The 23143-nt window shown below is 44.0% G+C and overlaps 1 protein-coding gene across 3 annotated transcripts in view; it reads right to left on the reverse strand.

Annotated features, from left to right (window-relative positions):
• Positions 1 to 12130: 12130 nt before the first annotated feature.
• Positions 12131 to 23143, reverse strand: part of kdm4b (lysine (K)-specific demethylase 4B) — a 32774-nt gene continuing 21761 nt past the window's right edge. For all 3 annotated transcript variants that reach the window (XM_063200748.1, XM_063200749.1, XM_063200750.1), the window contains exons 11-22: positions 21664 to 21896; positions 21029 to 21119; positions 19719 to 19867; positions 19086 to 19278; positions 17386 to 17462; positions 17034 to 17089; positions 16607 to 16715; positions 15171 to 15422; positions 14530 to 14709; positions 14150 to 14269; positions 13618 to 13710; positions 12131 to 13522 (exon numbers count right to left, since the gene is read on the reverse strand). In XM_063200748.1, coding sequence (XP_063056818.1) covers positions 12872 to 13522; positions 13618 to 13710; positions 14150 to 14269; positions 14530 to 14709; positions 15171 to 15422; positions 16607 to 16715; positions 17034 to 17089; positions 17386 to 17462; positions 19086 to 19278; positions 19719 to 19867; positions 21029 to 21119; positions 21664 to 21896 — 2204 coding nt within the window. In that variant the 3' untranslated portion in view covers positions 12131 to 12871. The remainder of the gene's footprint in view (positions 13523 to 13617; positions 13711 to 14149; positions 14270 to 14529; positions 14710 to 15170; positions 15423 to 16606; positions 16716 to 17033; positions 17090 to 17385; positions 17463 to 19085; positions 19279 to 19718; positions 19868 to 21028; positions 21120 to 21663; positions 21897 to 23143) is intronic.

Here is a 23143-nt window from a genome sequence, read left to right on the forward strand (position 1 = left end):
ACACACACACACACACACACACACACACACACACGCACGCACACGCACACAGACTGAAAACTCAGCAATATTTCTTCCCACTGGTCATTCCCACACACAGCAAGGATTAAGGACTTACAGAACAGACACGCAATCACACCGTGGTTGAAAATGGTAAAAACTGCATGACAGAAATGGGCACTAGCCTATACTCTTGCTTTTGGCAACCAGGCCCGCCGACAGGGGGGGACAAAAGGGCTTTTTGTCCCGGGCCCTGGGATAGGGGGGCCCAGAACTGGGCCCTCATTAAGTTTGTGATTAATGATTCTATTTAATTTCAAAATAAGATGGTTTTTGAGAGAGGGAGACTATGCTATATTTACATTAAATAAACGATGCAGATATTTTGCCTTTCCTGCCCTTAAAAAAGGATCAAGAACCCCCACCCCCAGTGCACAAATGGTTTGGTCGGTCATTACGAGAAAGAAAAAAACGGCTTCAACTTAACGCGGCTCGTGCCAATTTGCCAAGGTGTCTGAAGAAGCAGTCGTTCAAACCAGGAGGGCAGAAAATGAAGGATAGGAGAAAAATAGAGGAAGACACCAGAAGCCCCAGGATTTCAGTAAAAAGTTCTTCAGATGATGCAGGTAGGGGAGACTGGGGTAAGATGAGCCACTTTTTACATTTTTCGTTACAGCGAAGCGATGAAGGCGTATTTGGTTAAAATTTTCACATCATACCAAATTTCAAAGTGTCCTGATACTATTAGAGCAAAAACTAATTGATAAACTGTCATGGTTAAAATGATATTGCCTTTTAAAAATATTTTTTCAGGTGGCTCATCTGACCCCTTGCATGGGGTAAGGTGAGCCACTGCTTGGGGTAAAGTGAGCCCAGGCAAAAATCTCAGCTAAACAACTTTTATTTATTATAACAAATGTAGCTAATGAATCTATGAAATAAAACAACTAAAGCAACAGAACTATGCCAAAAAATACATATTGTGGGCCCTTACAGCTTTGTTTGAATACAATGGCGAACAATGCAGAGTGCAATGTAGAAAAAAAGTTAATATTATTGTTTGAATTGGCTGAAACATGCATAAAGTCATTAATCTCAACTCACCTGGGTATGATATGAAAGAAATTATCTGATTATGCTGAAATATCATAACATGTTTTTCAACCATTATGCATCCCATTAGGATAAGCGGCTCATCTTACCCCATCTCAAAAGGCTCACCTTACCCCATGCCAAAATTATGTAAATAAATGCTCATAAAATTATCATAAAAGTGCAAAAAGACTTAAAATATCACTCATATAGTAGCTTATTACGTAACATTTCAGACATGATGAGACCAGAAATTGTTCTATTTTTGTTTTCTCTAAATCATCCATGTTTTGAATATACATGGAATTCACTTAAAGAGCAAAAAACACATTTTCACAAATATCTCTCTTGCCAAATTTGGTACATGCTTCACTTTTTCACAGGTGTTAGAAAAGGATTTCCACCACCTTAGAATGTGGTTACATGTTAAAATGTATTCACCTTTTTCGAGAAAAAGGGGGTGGCTCACCTTACCCCATGGCTCACTTTACCCCAGTCTCCCCTACTAACAATAGCAGGGGACACAAACAAAGCAAAGTTTCCCTTCATAAACAGACACGCACTGCACCGCAGCATTCATGTTTAAAACATGATCAGTCACACAGTCGCATCATTTTATAACCACAGCTTAGTAAAATTGTGTTTAAAATCTGACCATCTGTGACCTTAGCTAGGAATATGCACATTAGCCCACAATCATAACATGATGAGAAGTTGCGTCGTGCGCAGGGAGAGGGCAAGGGAGAACTTTTAGAACAGCGCTAGGCAACGCTATTTCGCTTAGCGCGTATAAATCCCGCTTAGCGCAAATGCTACCACTTTATCAACCTGTTAACTTTGTGGGGTGAAACAGTGTTAGTGGGATCGTAGACATGTGCAATTTTTCTCAGTCATTTCAAATTGGTGTTAAAGTTTGGTTTTCACTTCCAAGTTGAAGTTTAGGGTCTATAGAACAATTTGGGTTCGAGTGTCAAACACACAGATAACAAAATGGCCTGCGGGGGGCGCTCTAAAATATATAAACTGCTATAACATTTTATTAGTTTAACCAAATTTAACATATGAGGTATGCATGGATTCAGCATTAAGAGGAGGAGCTGGTGAGCTAAGTATTTGGTTACCAGATTAAAGACACACTATGTAATAAACACACTTTTAGCCCATGGACAGCAAAATTCAGGGTTTTTTAAGATAAAGGGTGGAAATGCCCTCCAAGTTTGTTGCAATGACTCATCATTTATTGTTACATGTTATTGTAAATAAAGCCTGGGATATCATTCAACTTGATTTGTTCAGAATATCCCTGAAGCACAACGATACCTAGGACACCTATACGCAAATATGGCTGCATAAAGCCTATATGATATTTAGGACCCAACTTGCAACTTTGAGTTTATGAATTTAGGATCAAGCGTAACTTTTTTCAATCAAGCCATATTCTATTCACACAAAATCGTTATATCTGGAAGAAAATAAATCAATAATAATAATAATAATAAGAAGAAGAAGAAGAAGAAGAAGAAGAAGAAGAAGACTGCATTTCCGTAGAGACAATGCTATTAGTATGCTTGTGGCTTATGCACACACACACACAGAGCTGTTGTATACACACACAGAAACACGAGGGAAAGAGATAGAGGTCTGAGTGTGTGTGTCTGTGTGTGTGTGTTTGTCTGTCTGTGCGAGAGAGAGAGGTGTGTGTGTGTGTGCGTGTGTGTGTGTGTGTGTGTGTGTGTGTGTGTGTGTGTGTGTGTGTGTGTGTGTGTGTGTGCGTGTGCGTGTGCGCGTGCGTGCGCACATGTATGGAGATGCTTCAGGTGCCTTTCAGCAATGGGTGGGTAGGGAGAGGTAAGGGTGGGATTCTAACCTGCAACCCTCTGACAGACCAACACCCTACCCAGTAGGCCACTGCCACTTACTGTATAGAGTGGCCACAGCAACATATTAGGCCACAGTTGCCCAGGTGACAGCAGAGGTCTAAAGTTCTACAAGGCTGCATGTGTGTGTGTGTGTGTGTGTGTATGAATGAAGATTCTAAAGGTGACAGTTTGGCAGTCAATAGCTGAGTAATATGTGCAGCCTTATTTTTACGCTGTCATATCTCCAAAAGTTTTGCAAGTTGTCAGATGATATTGACACACAAATGGCACAACCCTGCTCTTCATGTCAAAGCTGAGATCACTTTTCTGGGCCAAATAATTCAGTCAAAAATGGACATATTCAGGCCTATGCACTGAGCTGTTCACAAATTTTTTCCAAGTGAATGGGGTCACATCATAGGGATTTTAAAACTGCTCTCTCTGAGTTTGTATTCAGAGCCAAGACCTCTCTGACAATGCCTTTACCTAGTTGATACTTAGTTAAAAACCCCAGGACAGGTCACCTCTCACTCTAACTGCCACAGTTTGTGACATCATCATCTTGACCATTCTACCATTCATTTCAATGAGGGGGAAAACAGAGAGAAAATGAGGAAAAACAAGTCTGGTGAACGAATGAAAGGGGGTAGGCCAGCGAAAAATACACCACCCTGAGCCCTTTTCGAGCCGTTCGTTTTGGCACTCGAACCGTGTCTCTATCTCGAACGCTGCAACGATTCAAAGCCGCCATACTAATGAATGGCGATTCCCATAGGCCGAGGTGAATGGAAAAATGTAGAATAATAATAAACTGTTGATGAACAATTAGTATGCTTTCCCGCAAGCATACTAAATAAACCATTGACAGTAAATTGAATGGACGCCAAATCAACGCTATTTGCCATTCAACGCTTTGAAGCCAGATTTGGGAACATTCCAACTTACATTCCACCTTAGCAACGCCAAACGCAGGTGCTGATTGGACAACAACAAGACTTCTAACGGTCAATCAAACCATGTTCTGATGCTCATTGGTCAATTTAACTTTTAATATGTCTCTAAAACAAAACATCACCACAAAAAAATCACCACCCTGGTAAGTTGGAGAGCAAGGGGACCTACTAGTTGAGCGAAAAATTATCCCCCTGGAGTGGCATTTAAGGGAGATACAGGGTTTTATGTCTCTCATAGGAATGAATGGGATTTGGCCATTTTTTGGTCTTTTTGGGTCCAACCTTGGCTCCAACTCGGCTTCAACAATGAAATAGAATTTTGGCCTCCATTCTATTTACTCTCAATGAAATAAACTGTTGGAGAACAATTAGTATGCTTGCTGGGGGTAAGCAGAGGCCTTTGGCAAGCATACTAAATAATACTATAGGTTTCATACATGGTAGACACAATCATCTGCTGTTATGAAGACATCTCTGTCATCTGGGAACTGTCCATTTGTTACCAGCGCAGTTGACAGGAATGAAAACCGTTCTTATTATCTGCATTTGCCAGAAATGCCTGCCAATCCGGTAACAAATGAACAGTTCCCAGATTTGGACTACACTACCAAAGATGTAGTTGCCAAATATGTATTCCAACTAGAGGTGAAGTGCAGCTGTACTAGTACTTGTACAAATAGACCTGCCAGATCTCGGTGCAGGCAGAGTTAAAGTGCACACGTCTGTGCAAGTGCACATGCAATTTCTAAGACTGACCACTGACTGTTTTTGCATTTGTTCTCTGTCATAGTTATTGTAGAGTGGAGTATTGGAATAAATGTTAGCCCTATGGTCTTCTGTTTGTTTTTTGAATGCAGGAAAAAATTATGTTCCCCATAGTATTTATTATTATTATTATTATTATTATTATTATTATTATTATTATTATTATTATTGATTTACTTTCTTCCAGATATAAATTTTTTAAGTTATGAATAAAATGATGGCTTGAAAAAAGCTGGTACTCATGATCCTAAATTCATAAACTCAAAGTTGCAAGTTGGGTGCTAAATATCACATAGGCTTTATGCAGCCATATTTGTGTATAGGTATCAAGTCAAGTTAAGTGATAACCAAGGCTTTATTTACAATAACTTGTAACAATAAATTATGTTTCATTGCAACTTTGAGGGCATTTCCGCCCTCTATCTTAAAAAAGCATGGATTTAGCTGTCCATTGGCTAAAAGTGTGTTTATTGCATAGTGTGTCTTTAATCTGGCAACCAAATACTTAGCTCACCGGTTTCTCCTCTTTATGCTGAATCCATACATACCTCATATGTTAAATTTGGTTTAACTAATCAAAAGTTATAGCAGTTTATATATTTTAGAGCGCCCCCCGCAGGCCATTTTGTCATCTGTGTGTTTTACACTCGAACTCAAATTATTCTATAGACCCTAAACTTCAACTTGGAAGTGAAAACCAAACTTTAACACCAATTTGAAATGACTGAGCCTAATACGACCCCACTATCTAGATCCGTTTTGCATATACATTTCTGCAACTTGACTTGTTCCTGTGTTTGGCTATTCCTGGTGTGGGAAGATTTTGATGAGGGAGCACAGCACAAGATCTGTGTTCCACTGACGTCTTTGGTGTTTCTGCTCACTTGTTCACTGTCATCACACGTCACTTGAAGTCAGTTTAGCAAACTAGAGCTGATTCAGTCAGGTACGTTTTGATGTGCAAACCCTCAAATTGCTAATGTAAATTACACGTACACTTGTGTTATTAATGACGTGAATCCTATTTGTTTTGTTTCATTTCTAAATAAATGTTGGCAAAAATGCATGGATAGTTGGATGAATAGATCATTTACTATGGAATTATTGTATGCGTCATTGCTTTGTGAGGCTACTTTGATACCAATGCCATTTCTTTTATAGTAGGCCTAATAATACATAGCATATCACGTGAGAGTAGTGAGCTTTCAAGCCAAAAGTTTGTGTAGTCTGGCCACCTGGTCTCTCTTGAAAAAAATGGTGGTAGGTGGTTTTTTTGTTGTTGTTGTTGTTGGTGTGGGGTGGTAGGAGGAAGGGGGGCCCATTGATATTTTTTTGTCCCGGGCCCAGCCAAACCTGTCAGCGGCCCTGTTGGCAACAACACACGGATTCCACTACTGTGTAATAACACGCCTCTTCGTGAGGACAGTCTGCCTTGCTGTGGCGTAGGTAAGGACCAGTGACAGTGTATATATTCTTTTTTTTAAATATTTTTTGTTGGTCTTTTTCGACTTTTATTTGATAGGACACTGTGAGAGGAGCAGGAAATGAATTGGGAGAGAATCGGGAAGGGATTGGCAAAGGACCCGGGCCGTGAATCGAACCCGGGTCAGCCGCATGGCAGGCGAGTGCCCTACCGGTTGGCCATGGCAGGGCCGAGAGTGTATGTATTCTACAATCTATGGTAAGGACTCTTCAGATTATCTGCACGTCGTCATCCATACCGTCCCCGGTTATCACTGTCACTCAATGTTTTACTTCATCACACTATGAGATAACTGTCTGTCTTTTCAGTCCTGTAAAGACTGTCGCTCCAGCCTGCTTCAACTGAATGCGCTGACTTCCCATCAGCTGTGATTGGTTAAGAACGGGTCTTAACATTTCTAATATAAATACTAATTAAGTTCCCACTAGGAGGTAAATGCACAGTATGCCTCTGAAGTGCAGCTACTCTATCGGATAAAATGATAATATACACCCCTCTCTTTCACACACACACAAATGCGCAAACCACACACCCCCCCACCCACGCACGCAAGCACCTACACACACACACACACACACACACACACCGAGACACACACACACACACACACACACACACACACACTCTTACACATACCGTCCCTTCTTCGCATGCATTGCTTGAGGCATTATCCACCAACCTGTCTGATTGATGTTCTGTTGGACCCCTCTTCCCTAAGCAGTCTGTACAATGTAACAGTGGCTTGTTCTTGGCCAGCCTTGATTATGTTAGGGTGTTCTTCAAGGACCAGGGGAATATTCCAAGAAGAACCTGGCTCAGTAGTAAACCAGGTTAAGTTAACCTTTAAGTGGTAAATCATCTAATACAGTGTTTCCCAACCTTTTTTTGTCTTGCGTACCCCCTAAGCATTTTAGTTGTGCCATGAGTACCCCCTAATTAATTTTCTATATCATTTTCTCAGTCCTGATGTGGCTGCTCCATACATTTGTTATAATAATAACACTTTTCCAAGTACCCCCTGCAATGTGCTCGCGTACCCCTAGTGGTACACGTACCCCTGGTTGGGAAACACTGATCTAATAGAAGGGCTGAGAGTTCTCATTTTCTTAACTAAATGACATCTGCTGTGGGCTATAAGCAGGTTTACCACTTCATGTAGGTTAATTATATCCCCGAAACGCGGAGCGTCGGGGATGTAATGGTTTTGTGTGCGCGTCCGCCGTGTCCCGCGGCCGCCGCCGTGTAAGGTCTTTCATGTTAACGCGATCATTTTTGAACGGATGTTTGGATTTGTCCCAGATTTTTTGGGTGAATGCTCTAGGGCAGGTTCATGAACTGATTCGAGTTTGGAGGTCAACACTTTCAAGATGGCTGAATTCAAGATGGCCGAATTTTTGTTTGGTCCATAACTTCTGACCGGGTGGATGGATTTGTCCCAGATTTGGTGTGTGAATGCTCTAGGGTAGGTTCATGAACTGCTTCGAGTTGGGAGGTCAACACTTTCAAGATGGCTGAATTCAAGATGGCCGAATTTTTGTTTGGTCCATAACTTCTGACCGGGTGGATGGATTTGTCCCAGATTTGGTGTGTGAATGCTCTAGGGTAGGTTCATGAACTGATTCGAGTTTGGAGGTCAACACTTTCAAGATGGCTGAATTCAAGATGGCCGAATTATTGTTTGGCCCATAACTACTGACCGGGTGGATGGATTTGTCCCAGATTTTGTGTGTGAATGCTCTAGGGTAGGTTCATGAACTGATTCGAGTTTGGAAGACAACACTTTCAAAATGGCGGAATTTTCATTTTGCCCATAACTTGTGACTGGGTGGATTGATTTGCCCAGTAACACCTTATTTTAATGGTTCACCATTTCAGTGAATGTACCATATTAGGTACAGTGTAATAACCAATGTAACAATATTTAATACCATGTAATACTAGTGTAATACCAGTGTAACAATATGCAATATCAGGTACAGTGTAATAACGAGTGTAACAGTATGCAATACCATGTAATATAGTGTAATACCAGTGTAACAATATGCAATACCATGTAATACCACTTACGCACAAACACATGATGTAAGTAAAAACAATGGCGGTGTTACACTGGTATTACATTGTATTAAATATTGTTACACTGGTTATTACACTGTACCTAATGTGGTATATCCATTGAACCATTAAAACAGTATTACCATTTGCCCCATTTTTTTCTTCATTTTCACAATAGTCGTTTGGTTTTAAGCCTATGCACGTCATGTCACGTCTGTATGTATCATATAAGTTTACGAAATGGTGGACGGGAGTGGTAGGAATGATGGGGGACTGGAAGCGTCGCGTTTCGGGGATATACCTTAAGCAGTCGAAGGCGACTGCACAGGCAGTCTAGTTTAGTTTCTAAGGTTCACCAGTTAACCCGTGTTCTTGGAATCCCCTCCAGGATATTCTCCAGGTTCTCTTAACGGCATGTCTTCTCTCCAGTCAGCTGATCTCCATGGTGATGTCCATCGGGATGGTGCAGAGCCATGGAAGTATAGGCTACCTGTAAGTCCATTGACCTTCGAATTCCATTTTTACTCAAAGACGGCAGCTCACGGAGCCTTTGACATACAAATCGCCATTGACATAGTTCCAGAATAGTTCCAGGAAGTGAGCATCGAACACAGAAAGTGCAGTAAAGGCAGAGATATTCTATAGAGATATGCCAACATAATAGGTTTCTATGGGCACCTAACGCGACCAGGTTCCGGTCTGCTTAAAGGGGCGTGTCATAATGCTCCTACAATGAATAGAACAGTCCTTAGGTCTGCCTAAGGGGGGCCATAATAGAACCAGGAAACAATGGGCCAATTGAACCTCTCTCTCTCTACTCTCTCTGGTAAAGGTGTAGGCTATGTCATCTGTGCTTGTTATGTAGAGGTTCTGTTTCAGTTTGTGGCAAAAAGAATGCAGCTTAAAATGATTTGGATCTACATGCCACCACCCACTTCCTGTATCCTGGTTGTCACATCTCTGAATCGCATGGCTCTGGGTTGGTGACCTCACTGAGATGGCTTTCTGGCTGGGTTATCAGGATGTGCAGGTGTAACAGAGGCAAACTAGCAGAGTTCAGGGTGGAACACTAGCAAACCTCCCTCCCGAAGCGTCAATACAGAGCGGTAAACGGTAGCCTATCGGACTGGACCTAGCTCACCGCGGTCGTACTGTGACTCCCACCGCCGAACAGATGTACTGTAGTTGATGAGGTGGCAGGTTCGCGCCCCAAGGTGAATTGTGCAGGAACACCTGTCACAGTGCTGCCGTGACCCGGATGGGAGTGAGGTTTAGTTGACGAGGTGGCAGGTCCGCTCCTCTCACAAAAATGTAATTTAAGTTATATTATTAACCTTACTTTCCTGTTTTAAGCTCAGCAGATGCTGAATTAAACTTACTCTATGCACATTTTGTAAATCATTTGTGTGCTTATTGAAATATTGTGCATTCAAAATGTTTCTTGTCACAGAACCTCTTTTGTTTTAATCACGCCGCATGGCAGTCTGGCTGTGGTCCACAAGTCGTTGCTACGGCAACCAACATAAACAACTTCAATAACTGTAACGCCAGATCGCAATTTAAAGGTGGGGTTGCACCTAGGGCAACATCACGTTAGGGGAACTCCCCCAGGATTCTAAGGTTCGCCTGCGGAACCCCCAACGTGATGTCATAATGGTACATTTTCTTAAAATGGCTAACCTGTAACCCCACCTTTAATGGCAACTTTGTTTCGTCTGTGAAAGCAATGCTTGTAAGTAATTTTAGTAGTCAATGTATGTTTGCTTATTAATCTTCTGAGTCTGTGTAAAATAAGCAGATCTCATCCCATTGTATGTAGCCTGTTTAGCCTGTTATTCATATTTATTTAAAGCATTCTTCATTCTTGTAGTTTTACAGATCTATTTACGACTATAAACAACATCAACTTCATCCAATGTTGTTCGAGTTATTCTTGAAGTAAGAAGATTTGTTTATGCTACTTGTCAATGGTGTCTGGGACCGGAAGACAAGATATTACTTTTTCAAAGGGGTGTACTCATTATTGCTGAGCTCTCTAGAGTAATATGACAAATATTTGAATTACTAATGTACAGAAAGTTACTTTTCAAACCATTAGGCCAAAGGCATGGTGGCCCATGCTAAAAGGTTTGTATAAGTCTCAAACCTAGAATGGATTTAAACTCATGTCAAGATCAGTAGTGCATCCCAAGTCAAATTGCAGGTGGGTCGTGTTTAGATTGCACGGTTCCAATGGTTCTCGTTGTTGTAGGTTCCATTTAAAGGTTCTTTATGAAATTTGTGTCACACCGGAACAGTTATTACCAAGACAGCAGTCTGTCCATGCCATTACTGACACACTGCTTTCCACATGCATGCGCGCACCCACGCCCACAGGCACGCACGCACGCCCACACACACACACACACACACACACACACACACACACACACACACACACACACACACATGTTTGAGAGAGAGTCCCAGTCTCATGCCATAGATTCATACTTCATACTACTCGTTCAGAACAACTCAGATTTATTTTAGCAACACAGTGTGGCATAGCGGGGACGGGGTAGCTTATAAGCATGACAGGGAAGGTAGGGGTATGGTGGTGGGAGATGGGTGTGGTGTGTGGAAGATGGGGCACTGGGAAGATGGTGCTGGTTTAGTTTGGGGTGGGTGGCATCGGCCAGGGCCCTGCACCAGGTCAGATCGTCCTGATTCTTGATACAGCCCACCATTTCATTAATCATTCCTCCTGAATCCCCAGGATTCAAAACAGAACTCCGCCGAATAGTGTTCAAGAACTTAAGACAGCCATTTTGGCTTTTTCAAGAAAAAAAAAATCACTTTTTGGCTACCATCATGTGCGACAACTCAATACCATTTTGCCCATACACATTCCATGATATATATAAAGGTTCACATTAGAAATTAAGCACTTAAATGACTACTGTTTGATTCATCTGTGCTGGCTGGGTAGGCGCGGGCACATTCATAGTGCAGGGTTCTGCCACAGGATTATGGCCAATAAATGAAGCTGGAGTTGGTGGGTGAGGGGTGAGGGTATTGGGAGGGCATCATACAAACACTGCTAAGTTCTGAGACGAGACGTCACTCATGACATCACAATAGAGGAGCCATGACTACAGATGGAGCACTGCACAATAGAATGTCCAAAAGCATTGTGACATCAGCGGAGGACAGGTGTTGCTGGTGAGTGGGCTGGGCCAAGATAATGTACACACCTGCACAGAGCTGCGGCCTGCAGGCCCCTGATAGCACCAGTTTTATTTTCACAATCCTTGGAAAAAACGTACTTTATCATAACTGCAGGAGTAAAAGTTGGATTCTTTTATGCGTCTAAAATCTCTAAAAAATAAGAGTTAGAAATCTGTCAAAACAATCTCTTTTTATAACGTTCTCTGACACAATTTGAGAATTCCACAAAATCATAACATTAGAAAGCATAACATCAATGAAATTAGATTCACTTAATAGAAAGAGACAAAGCATATCGTATACAATGATCTATTTTACCAAGAGTGCTACAAAAACCACCCCAGAGGCAGCACTACATGCTCTCTTGTGTGTCTGTGTGTGTGTGTGTGTGTGTGTGTGTATGTGTGTCTGTGTGCGAGAGTGTGTGTGTTTGCATTTTGACCAAACCACCTCCCAACATTACACAAATCCCACACTCAGTGTTCGGCTAAAGAGTGGAGGAGACAACTGAGGTGTGTGCAGTGCATTCACGCACACCACAGGCACATTTGACCTCGTTTCACCCTCTCAGATATAAGCTATACAAATTACACAGAAACACTGCATCCCACCCTCAACCCCCCTCACATAACATTGCATTACACCCCTCCCACCCACCTGAAGTTATTCCCTCCCTTGCCCCCCACCCCCCCACCCCCCACCCAAATAATCTGCGTGTGCCCTCTCTTCAGACCTTTGTACGAGTTAGCTGCGAGTCTGAGTGTGTTGGAGTATCCGTGTTTGGCGCCCCACTGTAGAAAAATACTTATGAACACATAAAGTAACAGCATATGATGGTGATGAGGGGGTGCACCTACTGTGGGGTAGGGCGTCAGAGTTGTGTGTGTGTCTGTGTGTGTGTGTGTGTGTTTTTGAGAGAGGTACTGAGTGACAAATTCAATTCCCGCCTGCTTATCAATAAATTTGTGCCAAAGCACCATGGCTGACAACAGCAGTCAATAACCCATATAAACAAACAAACAAACAAAAACATCCAAACAGAAAAATAAAGTATCGGACAAACATACAGAAAAAACAAACATGCAGACGGACAACACCAGTTCGTTTTTCAGTTCGTTCCTGGAACTTAATTGGGAAGGGGGAGCTGGAGTGTGTACATGTGTAAGTGTGTGTGTGTGTGTGTGTGTGTGTGTGTGTGTGTGTGTGTGTGTGTGTGTGTGTGTGTGTGTGTGTGTGTGTGTGTGTGTGTGTTTGGTGTTCACATGTTTGGGTTATGTACGAGTGTACAGTATAAAACACAAAACGTGACAGTGTGTGTATATATAAGACATATATAATATATATTAAAGTATGTGTGTCAATATCTATATAGTAAGAATAGGAGTGTGTGTGTGTGTGTGTGTGTGTGTGTGTGTGTGTGTGTGTGTGTCTGTGTGTGTATGTGTGTGTGTGTTTGTTTAATACATGACCCCCTGGGTGGTCTCTGGGGTGGTTTCCCCGTCGGAGGGAAAGTTCGAGTTGAGCAGGGCCTCCATGTAGGCCACGTACCCCGAGCTGGGGGTGTAGGAGTCGGGCTCCTGCCCCGGGGCAGGCTGCTGAGGCTGCTGCTGCTGAGGCTGCTGGGACTGGCCTGGGGGCTGCGGCGCAGGATTCTGGGCTGCATGCTGGGTTGGATTCTGGGCCATGTTGTTGGGCATGGGGCTCGGGGAGTTGGCCTGTAAGGGAGAGGAGGGGGGGTTGGGTTGCGTCGGTGACCCCAGAGGGGTGGGGATGTGGCCGTAGGGCCCGGGGGCTGGCATGACAGTGGCGGGACCAGGACCAGGACTGGGGCCGGGGGTGGGGGTGGTGGTGGTGTGTTTGGGGAGGGGGCTGGGGGAGGCTGCGGGTCCGGTGGTGGTGGTGGGTGACGTGCAGGCGGGGGCTGTAGGGGCCGGCTGCTGTGTCTGGGGGGGTTGTGAAGGGGGGGTCGGGGTTGGAGTGGGCAGGCGCGGCCTCTTGGCTGCCTGAGCTTCGCTGTCGTCCTCCTCCTGTGGAGGCTGCGTGTCCATTGGCTGCTGCGGTGGTTGTTGCTGCTGCTGCTGCTGCTGCTGCTGCTCATTCGTCAGGACCTGGACACACACACACCATCAGTATTTACAAAGCCTGGGACCTGACTGAATTGTGTGTGTGTGTGTGTGTGTGTGTGTGTGTGTCCGTGTCTCACCAGGCGTGCGCTGACTCTCTTGGGCAGCTCCTGTTCCAGTGTGTAGATCTCTGTACGCTTCAGAAGCAGCTGCGACTCATCCTGAAACTCCACCTGGACAACAGGTAAACACACGTCAGCCGCGTATTCCAGAAAACAGGCTTAGTTACACCCCAGCTACATGCACTTCACCCTAGAATCATCAAACCATCAGGATGAACTGCATTACACAAGAACCACTCCTTCACTCTTTTTTTAAACCTGCCTTTTTTTTTTTTTTTACTGCGTAGACTTCCTACATTGTGTGTGTGTGTGTGAATAGTACCTGGTAACAATGGCGTGTGTGTGCCTTGATGGAAGAGGCAGCGATTATCTGTCTGTCTGTGGTGTAGGTAGGTGTAGGTGTGTCTGTGTGTGTGTGTGTGTGTGTGTGTGTGTGTGTGTGTGTGTGTGTGTGTGTGTGTGTGTGTGTGTGTGTGTGTGTGTGTGTGTGTGTGTGTGTGTGTGTGTGTGTGTGTGTGTGTGTGTGTGTGTGTGTGTGTGTGTGTGTTACCTGGTAATGGCGGTGTGTGTGTGCCTTGATGAAGGAGGCGGCGAGCATCTTTCCGTCTGCGCTGGCTACAAGCATCATCTCTCCCATCTCTGGCGGCCCCGCACGCAGGCAGTCATGACTCTACAGAGGAGAGAGGGCATTAGGGATACTGTGTGCGTGTGTGTGTGTGTGTGTGTGTGTGTGTGTGTGTGTGTGTGTGTGTTTATATATCTGTTTGTGTGCGCGTCCCTACTCACCACCACATTTTCAGGGTAAACGTTGTCACTGTAGGTGTGTGTGTGTGTGTGTGTGTGTGTGTGTGTGTGTGTGTGTGTGTGTGTGTGTGTGTGTGTGTGTGTGTGTGTGTGTGTGTCAGTGTTCGCACGTGCATTCCTACTCACCACCACATTCTCAGGGTAGACGTTGTCAGAGTAGGCTCCGTCGCTGAAGTTGACCTCGTAGAAGGTCTGCGTTGCCATGCCGATGATGGCACAGCGGTAGAACCATCCGTTACTATAGCGCCCGATGACCTGCTGTCCTAGCGACAAGTCCCTCGAACCCGGAGCCGGCCTCGCGGGACGCTGGGGAGTGCAGAGGGGGATTCCAAGAGGCAGCTTTAGTCTCTCACCTGGGTGTGTTATCTCTAAGTGGTAAATCTAGTAATAGAAGTGACCTAAAATTCAAGGGGCTTTTGTGCCTTTACTGATAAGAAAGTGGAGATTATGACAGGGCACTTAGTCCTTAGTAGGCAGAGAGAGATGGGGCAGGGTTGGTTGGGAGATGACCCAGGCCGGACTCGAACATGGGCATGCAAGCTTACGATAAGATACAAAACACTACAATAGAACTTCACTGTCAGTTTGAACTGAAATTCATTTCGCATCCCAGAGAAAGACTTGTTCAAGACAAGATATACACATAACATCACAAGACTATTGCACCTTACCTTTTGACTGGAGGTGTGGGGTGTGTGAGTGTGTTGTAGGTCTTATTTTGTGACGGGTATGTGTGTGTGTGTGTGTGTGTGTGTGTGTGTTCTCACCTTGTGACTGGGCGTGGGAGTGGGCGTGGGCGGCGTGGGCTGCTGCGCAGGAGGCGTGACAGGGGGCGGGGCGTTTGTCTGTTTGTGCGTTTGGCAGGTGACGGACACCACGTACGGCCAATCGGCGGGCCTCATGAGGACGCCGGCCAGCTGGGCGCAGGTGACGTGGAAGGAGGTGGAGCAGTTCTCGTGGGAACACTGGATACACGCGCCACACGGCGGCCGCTCCGGCTTATGGCAGTACATGCACATCTGACAAGAGAAGCACACACACATGATTCATCGATTCATTGTTAAAGGGACACTGTGTGAGATTTTTAGTTGTTTATTTCCTGAATTCATGCTGCCCATTCACTAATGTTACCTTTTTCATGAATACTTACCACCACCATCAAATTCTAAGTATTCATTATGACTGGAAAAATTGCAATTTTCATACATGAAAAGGGGGATCTTCTCCATGGTCCGCCATTTTGAATTTCCAAAAATAGCCATTTTTAGCTGCAAAAATGACTGTACTTGGACCATAATAGAAAATATTTGTTTAATACTTAGTAAACTTTCATGTTAAGATCACATTTGGCAATAGGCAGCCCAATTTCAATAAGCAGCATAATTGCAGTACCTTTTTTGACCATTTCCTGCACAGTGTCCCTTTAAAATCCCTATTTGAAACTGCACAACAGCTTTATGATTGCTACAGGTCTCTGATACTGGCTAAGACTCTCACGCACCGTGACTAACATGTTCAGTGGGAAAAAACACTACTCATAAACACACCCACAAATACACTAGGTACGACACATGCAAAGCACACACACACAAAAACCCTGAATATTGGACTGATTCTAAGCTTGTCGAACAGTATTAACTCGGGCAGATCTCAAAATACTACGGAAGAATTTCTCCATCATAACTTTAAAACGTCTCCTTTGTCTCCTCAACTTCATATCGTATTCAGCACTTTTGAAGTTTTTCCAGCGCTTGTTTCTGCGATTCTCCCAGAAGGAAAACACACACACATTCATAATGGAGCAAGGGACGATGACGTAGGAGACAGAGACAGAAAGAAGATATAGAAGATTCAAAGGCTGTCACAGACACAGACACAGACACAGACGCACGCACGCACGCGCGCACGCACACGCACACACACACACACACAGTTAGGGAGCTAGGGTCGTGGGAGGATATTCATGAGGAAAAAGGGCCAAATTATGAAATCTTCACTGAGGAAATACCATAGTCACTAAGAACACAGACCCAGCTATGACAGACTCACAGACAGATACACACAGAGAGCGAGAGAGAGAGAGAGAGAGAGAGAGAGAGAGAGAGAGAGAGAGAGAGAGAGAGAGAGAGAGAGAGAAAGAGAAAGAGAAAGAGAAAGAGAGAGAGAGAGAGAGAGACGGACAGACAAACAGACAGCATCTTACCAGGTTTTTCCTGGTGTCTGGGATGGCGGTGACGTCAACTGGCTCTCTCTCGGTGGCGTTGACGAAGCGAGCCTCAGGAACCGCAATGGCACAGATCACATGGACCCACCTGCACACACACACACACACACACACACACACGTTACATTTAGCAGATACATTCAGCCAAGTCGAATTACAAAACAGGATATTGGGAAGTACAGCAAGATAGAAGTAACACACACACACACACACACACACACACACACCATACACGCACACACACACACACACACACACACACACACACACACACACACACACACACACACACACACACACACACACAATACACGTACACAAAGACAGACAGACAGACAGACAGACAGACAGACAACCAACTTGGACAGTTCCACTTTAACACAGACACCACTCAGGACTGACTAACCTGCTGTCCGTCGTCATCTTCAAAGCTCCACCTCTGAGGTTACATAGGCAACAGGCCTGGAAACACAACACACAGAAACACATTAAAACCCATGTTGCAAACCCATACTACACATTAAAACCCTATATTACAAATACTGCATAATATATTAGAAAACAAACTTCAGGTACTTTCCTTGTATGCAAAATGCATATTATGGTTGTTCCTATGGTTCCTATGGATGTGTAGGCATGCTCAAGAGATGTGTGTGTGTGTGTGTGTGTGTGTGTGTGTGTGTGTGTGTGTGTGTGTGTGTGTGTGTGTGTGTGTGTGTGTGTGTGTGACCATGTGTGTGTATGAAGTGTAAACTCACCGCTGTCCAGGCCACTGTTGTACACCGCGAGCACATCCAGCCATCCTTCTGTCTGTCTGGAGGGACGCCATAACAACCTGACAGAATGACAAATGTCAGATTCAGTCTTCATATTAGCATGTAAAGAAACTTGTTTTGCCCAAGACGATTGCAAATGTTGATTCACAGTAATCATCACAATATGACAAAACTGCTTTCCATTATACATGAAATTTGCCATTTTGTGTGTGTCCACGAAAACTGTGTTAACCGTGTCACGGTCTGAAACCCCCTCCATAAATCAGTAATGGTTTGGTCTTAGGCCATACGAATAACATCACGTGATGTCATAACCTCTTTGGCAGGATATGGACTTTTTGGTAAGTTTTGAGCTCCATCCTTCCATAATTTAATCCATTCTTTTTCATGTTCTCATAACGGGAAAATTGCCTGTCAACTGTGTTATCAACATATTCATAAGAATCTGAATTAGAAATCACATGTAGAAAAACACAGATAAAGCATACAAATACATGAATTGATTAAGGTGTTGTGGTGGAACTTCTGAGGTCCTCAGTTAGCACAACACCATAAAAATGGCTGAAAAATGGTGTTACCGTCATGAAAGTTGAGGAGGAGTATGTTTTTGCCAGTTTATCTCTATATTGACAGACAAACAAACGAAATAATTTGTGTTCTAGGGACATGGGTTTGTCTGCTCTGTTTTTTCTCCTAAAAAAGTGCTGACTTGTTCCACTGCACTGTTGACCGTAACACAGTTGAGTAACACGGTTGACTGTTTTGAAAGTGTTTTTGTGCTATTGATCTCTTATGTGTTGTAAAAATCCTATGAACAGACACTAGGGATTATCTCTGGAGAAGGAAGTCTTGTGTAAGGAGAGTGACTAAATTCGAATCAGACGTTACAGGGATTTATAATGAAAAATGTGTCAGTCTGTATCACAGAGAATCATAAAATCCTAGTATGAAGCTCAACAATAACATTTTCTATATCAGTTCAACAGATTAATGACAAAATTATTGTTAAGGGACACTGTGTGAGATGTGTGTTGTTAATTTCCTGAATTCATGCAACTCATTCACTAATGGTACCTTTTTCATGAATATTTACCACCAGCATCAAATTCTAAGTATTCATTATGACTGGAAAAATTGCACTTTTCATACATGAAAAGGGGGATCTTCTCCGTGGTCCGCCATTTTGAATTTCCAAAAATAGCAATTTTTAGCTGCAATAATGACTGTACTTGGACCATACTAGAAAATATTTCTTTAATGCTTAGTAAAATTTCATGTAAAGATTAAATTTGGCAATAGGCATTCCAATTTAAAAAAGCAGCATAGTTGCAGTACTTTTTTTGACCATTTCCTGCACAGTGTCCCTTTAAGGGACATAAGCACTTTCAAACGTATGTTGTTTCAACTCTGTAGTATTTTTATACATGTTTGAAATGACATAGTATTTGTCCATAACACTGTTGACAAAATAATCAAGCAAATGTTCGCTTTCATTAGAGTATTTATCAAATGATTTAAGATTAAGCTTGTAAACATCTAGGTAATTTAGTGGAAAAAAATACTGATAATTGACATTTTGCTTTTGCTAAAAGTGCAGTCGAATCGTAGAATCACTCGTGTGTGTGTGTGTGTGTGTGTGTGTGTGTGTGTGTGTGTGTGTGTGTGTTATGCGCTGTACTTACTGGCGTGGACCTGTAGGTTGCAGCCGGCACATGTCATTAGCATGCTGGTGCCGTCGTCTCTGGTTCCGGAGCTGGAGGGAGGGGGCTCAGTGTTCTCTCCCCCGGAGCTGAAGCACATCTCAGACACCACCGGCCGCGTGAAGCTGCCACTCTTGGACGCCAGCAACACCGTCTGGTCCAGAGGTCCAGCCTCCTGCACACGCACACACAGGGGCACACACACACACATGCACACACATTACCCATTAACATACGCTCACATGTGAGACAAAGATTCAAATGTTCAAAGTACAAAAAGTGTGTCGAGTTTGATGTCTGTACACAAGTATTTGGGTGTGGGGAATTTGTACTTCTGTATCCATCTATGCTACCGGTTGGGGGTCTAAACCCAAACTGTATGTCTCTTAGGGCTGTAACAACATTGCATCAAACTGAGAAATTGCAATACGCAGAGCCACAAACTATATCGGGGGCACTGGTTAATTACTTCCCCCTAACGCTCAAACTGTTAACCCATGACTGAATATACAACATCTTCAGAGTCCTTTCCTTCATGTGCTTGTACTGTATGTCAATAACAGTATGTGTGTTTATGTACATCTATGTTAGATCTGTGTAAGAGCGGGCGTGTACCTGTTTGAAAGGGCAGAAGAGGGTGCAGACGGCACAGTGAGGTTCCATGGTTGCCATGGCCGCGTTGAAGCGCCGCTCCGCCAGCAGGTTGGGGGAGTGGTCTTGCCACAGGTGGGCTGCCGTCTGGACCTCCTGCTTCGGGTCTGTCCCTGTACGAATGGCACATACACACAAAGAGTCATCATCTGGCAATACATAGGGTCCGTTCCTATACGAGTGATCGATACACACACACACACACACACACACACGCACACGCACACGCACACGCACACGCACACGCACACACACACACACACACACGCACACACACACACACACACACACACACACACACAGTTATCAACAGGCAATACATCAACATAAACATGTGGTCTGGTCCCCCATTTTATATTATATCTTTCAAATGGTTTTGGTCCTCCATTTTATCCATTTTCCTGTAAGCTTTGGACCGCCATTTTACCCACCTTTTCTAGATGCTTTGGTTTGCCATTTGGTTTGCCATTGGCTGTTGCCAATGGTTGACTTGTTGAGTTACATTAAATGAAACACCAGACCCACATAACTACCTACACTGCAAATCAAATCCTCACACACACACACTTGAGTGATGATTCAGGGGTGGGGTTGGCAGAGTTAAGAGCGCTGACCTCCGTCCTCCTCTTATTTCTGTCCTTTTTATTTTCTGTCTGTCTGTCTGTCTGTCTGTCTGTCTGTCTGTCTGTCTGTCTGTCTGTCTGTCTGTCTGTCTGTCTGTCTGTGTCTCTCTCTCTCTCTCTCTCTCCCCTCAAAGTGACTTTGAAAGCAGGTAATTGAGTCATGATCCTCAGATCAATAAACTCAAACAGGTTTAGTTATGAACAACTAAAACTCAAACAGAGACCAGAAGGGCTGGAGCCTGCTGTCACACTAACACACTAATGCAAGCACACGCGCGCGCACACACACACTCACACACACACGCACACGCGCACACAAAATCTGAAATCTCTGGTTAACATTTGTGTCGTAGTCACTGTGATTGTGTGTTCTGTGTTCTATGTGCGCACCATAGTCGGTTATTACGTTGTATGACACTAATCCACCAACCTTCATTTTCCCCTCACACACGCACGCATGCGTGCACACACACACACACACACACACACACACACACACACACACACACACACACACACACACACACACACACACACACACACACACACACACACACACACACACACACACACACACACACACACACACACACACACACACACAGTCAGCATAGTGAGAAATAGAAACTGTTGTGTGTGTGTGTGCCTCACCTTCTCCACCACTCCAATCCTCCTGCTTGACGATGAAGAGCGGTGAGCGCATGGGGGGTTTACCCAGCGGGTGTCGACGTGACTTCTTCACCTGTGCAAACACATGGAATTCAATTCAATTCAATTAAACTCTTCATTCCAGACCCAGGGTGAGACATCACAGCACAGTACAAAAAATAAACTATTAAAACGGAAGACAGAAAAAAGCAAAAATAGCAATTACGTTGTTTTGTGACTCAGATAATCTGCACATAAGTCTGCAGGTCAGATTACACAGCACAGTTGAACACAGAGTGTAGGACAACCAAAAAGGTTGACGTCTGCACCAAGACTTTGAGCCACGTATTGCTTGGTACGTCAGCTCACAAGAAACACTAAAAGTAACAAAAATGAGGCCCGTATAGAATAATGGTCAGCTGGAGCAGTGGATAAAGCTGGAGCATCAGATATTTCTAAGCTTAAAAATAAATAAAGACAAGCTGGGCTACTTCACAGTGACTAGGCCCAGAGATGACTGGAGCACTCAGCAACTTTTTTTAGAGGTTTAAAAATAAATACCTTAAAACAAAAGTGTCTTCTAAGTGTAACATAATGTAATGTAATGTAATGTAATATAATGTAATGTAATGTCACACCTGTACAGGTTTTCTGTCGGCGCAATCCTCCACGCTCTTCCCCTCTGTGATCCTGCCAGCGGTGGCAAACTTCTCAAAGACGCTCTGGAAGGAGCCGCCATCATCGCCCTCCTCCAACTTCACCTTCACCTTCTTCTTTTTCTTTTTCTTCTTCTGTCCGTCCACAGGCAGAGGAGGAAGCGCCGGAAGCGCTGGACGCGCCGGAAGCACCATGTCCGCTGGCATTGGCCCAACTGAAGGATACACACAAACAAACACACATTTATTTACCTTCGTTGAGAGTCAGTGTGAGACAGTGAAAGGGAGAACTGTGGAAGGATCTGGAAATGACCACGGCTTGGAATCGAATCCAGGTCCCTTGATTTTTAGGGCTCCCCAAAATTTCAATCTTTTGAGCATGCACACAAGCACGGATCAACTCACTGACGGTAGGGACACATAGGAGGCGAAGCGAGCGAAGCGAAGAGAGGCGAAATCCAGCCGTCATCAGGTCGTTGCGGCGAATCAAATGGAATGGAACAGTTATGTTGTTGATTTGATTGGGCCGCGGCAGGCGAATTCGCTCCTCATTTGCATAACATTAAACATTCTTTAATAATTTCGCTTCACTTCGCTCCTTTTCGCTTGCCATCGCCTCTCTCACAGGAATGAATGGCAAAGTTAGCAAATTCGCGTGTATGTGTCCCTACACTGAGCTCTTGGTGCTGGTGCTTCATCTGCTCCTGTCTGAGCAGGGCCTCGCGTGCCATGTGCTCTTGCCTCCTATGCACTTCCTTGGTGTGTGTGTGTGTGTGTGAAAGTGTGGGTGTGTGTCTCTCTCACTGGAATACTGTTGCTGCTGCTTCAACAGCTCCTCCCTCTCCGGTGTGTGTGTGTGTGTGTGTGTGTGTGTGTGTGTGTGTGTGTACATGTGTGTGTGTGTGTGTGTGTGTGTGTGTGTGTGTGTGTGTGTGTGTGTGTGTGTGTGTGTGTGTATGTGTGTGTGTGTGTGTATGCGTGTGCGTGTGCGTGTGTGAGCGAGTGAGTGTGTGTGTCAGGGGTGGAACTTTAACTAATTCCCCACCAGTCACTGTGGCAGGTAGATTCTAAAATCTACCAGTCACTCACGATTTTTACCAGTCACCATTTTTACCAGTTCATATTCAACCTTCCAAACATTGTAATGCTGAATAAGATAATTTTCTAATCATTACATTTTTTTCAAAGGGCATGCATTCTGTTATTGTGTGATGCCAATAACTCTTTCCATTACCAAATCTCTTAAACCTTTGATGTTGGATGCTGTGTATAATTCAGCATTCACCCGGGCGTCTATAGAAAAATTTCACTGTCAAGGTGACTGGTGGGTTGACATATTTCATTCGACAAAAAAAGGCCAAATTCACCCGTGATTGGCAGGTGAACGGGTACTTATTTCCATCCCTGGTGTGTGTGTGCGCATGTATGTTAACTCACTGGGTACCTCCTGCTGCTCCTCCCT

This window comes from Engraulis encrasicolus, chromosome 6, assembly GCF_034702125.1.
Source record: "Engraulis encrasicolus isolate BLACKSEA-1 chromosome 6, IST_EnEncr_1.0, whole genome shotgun sequence".
NCBI lineage: Eukaryota > Metazoa > Chordata > Actinopteri > Clupeiformes > Engraulidae > Engraulis > Engraulis encrasicolus.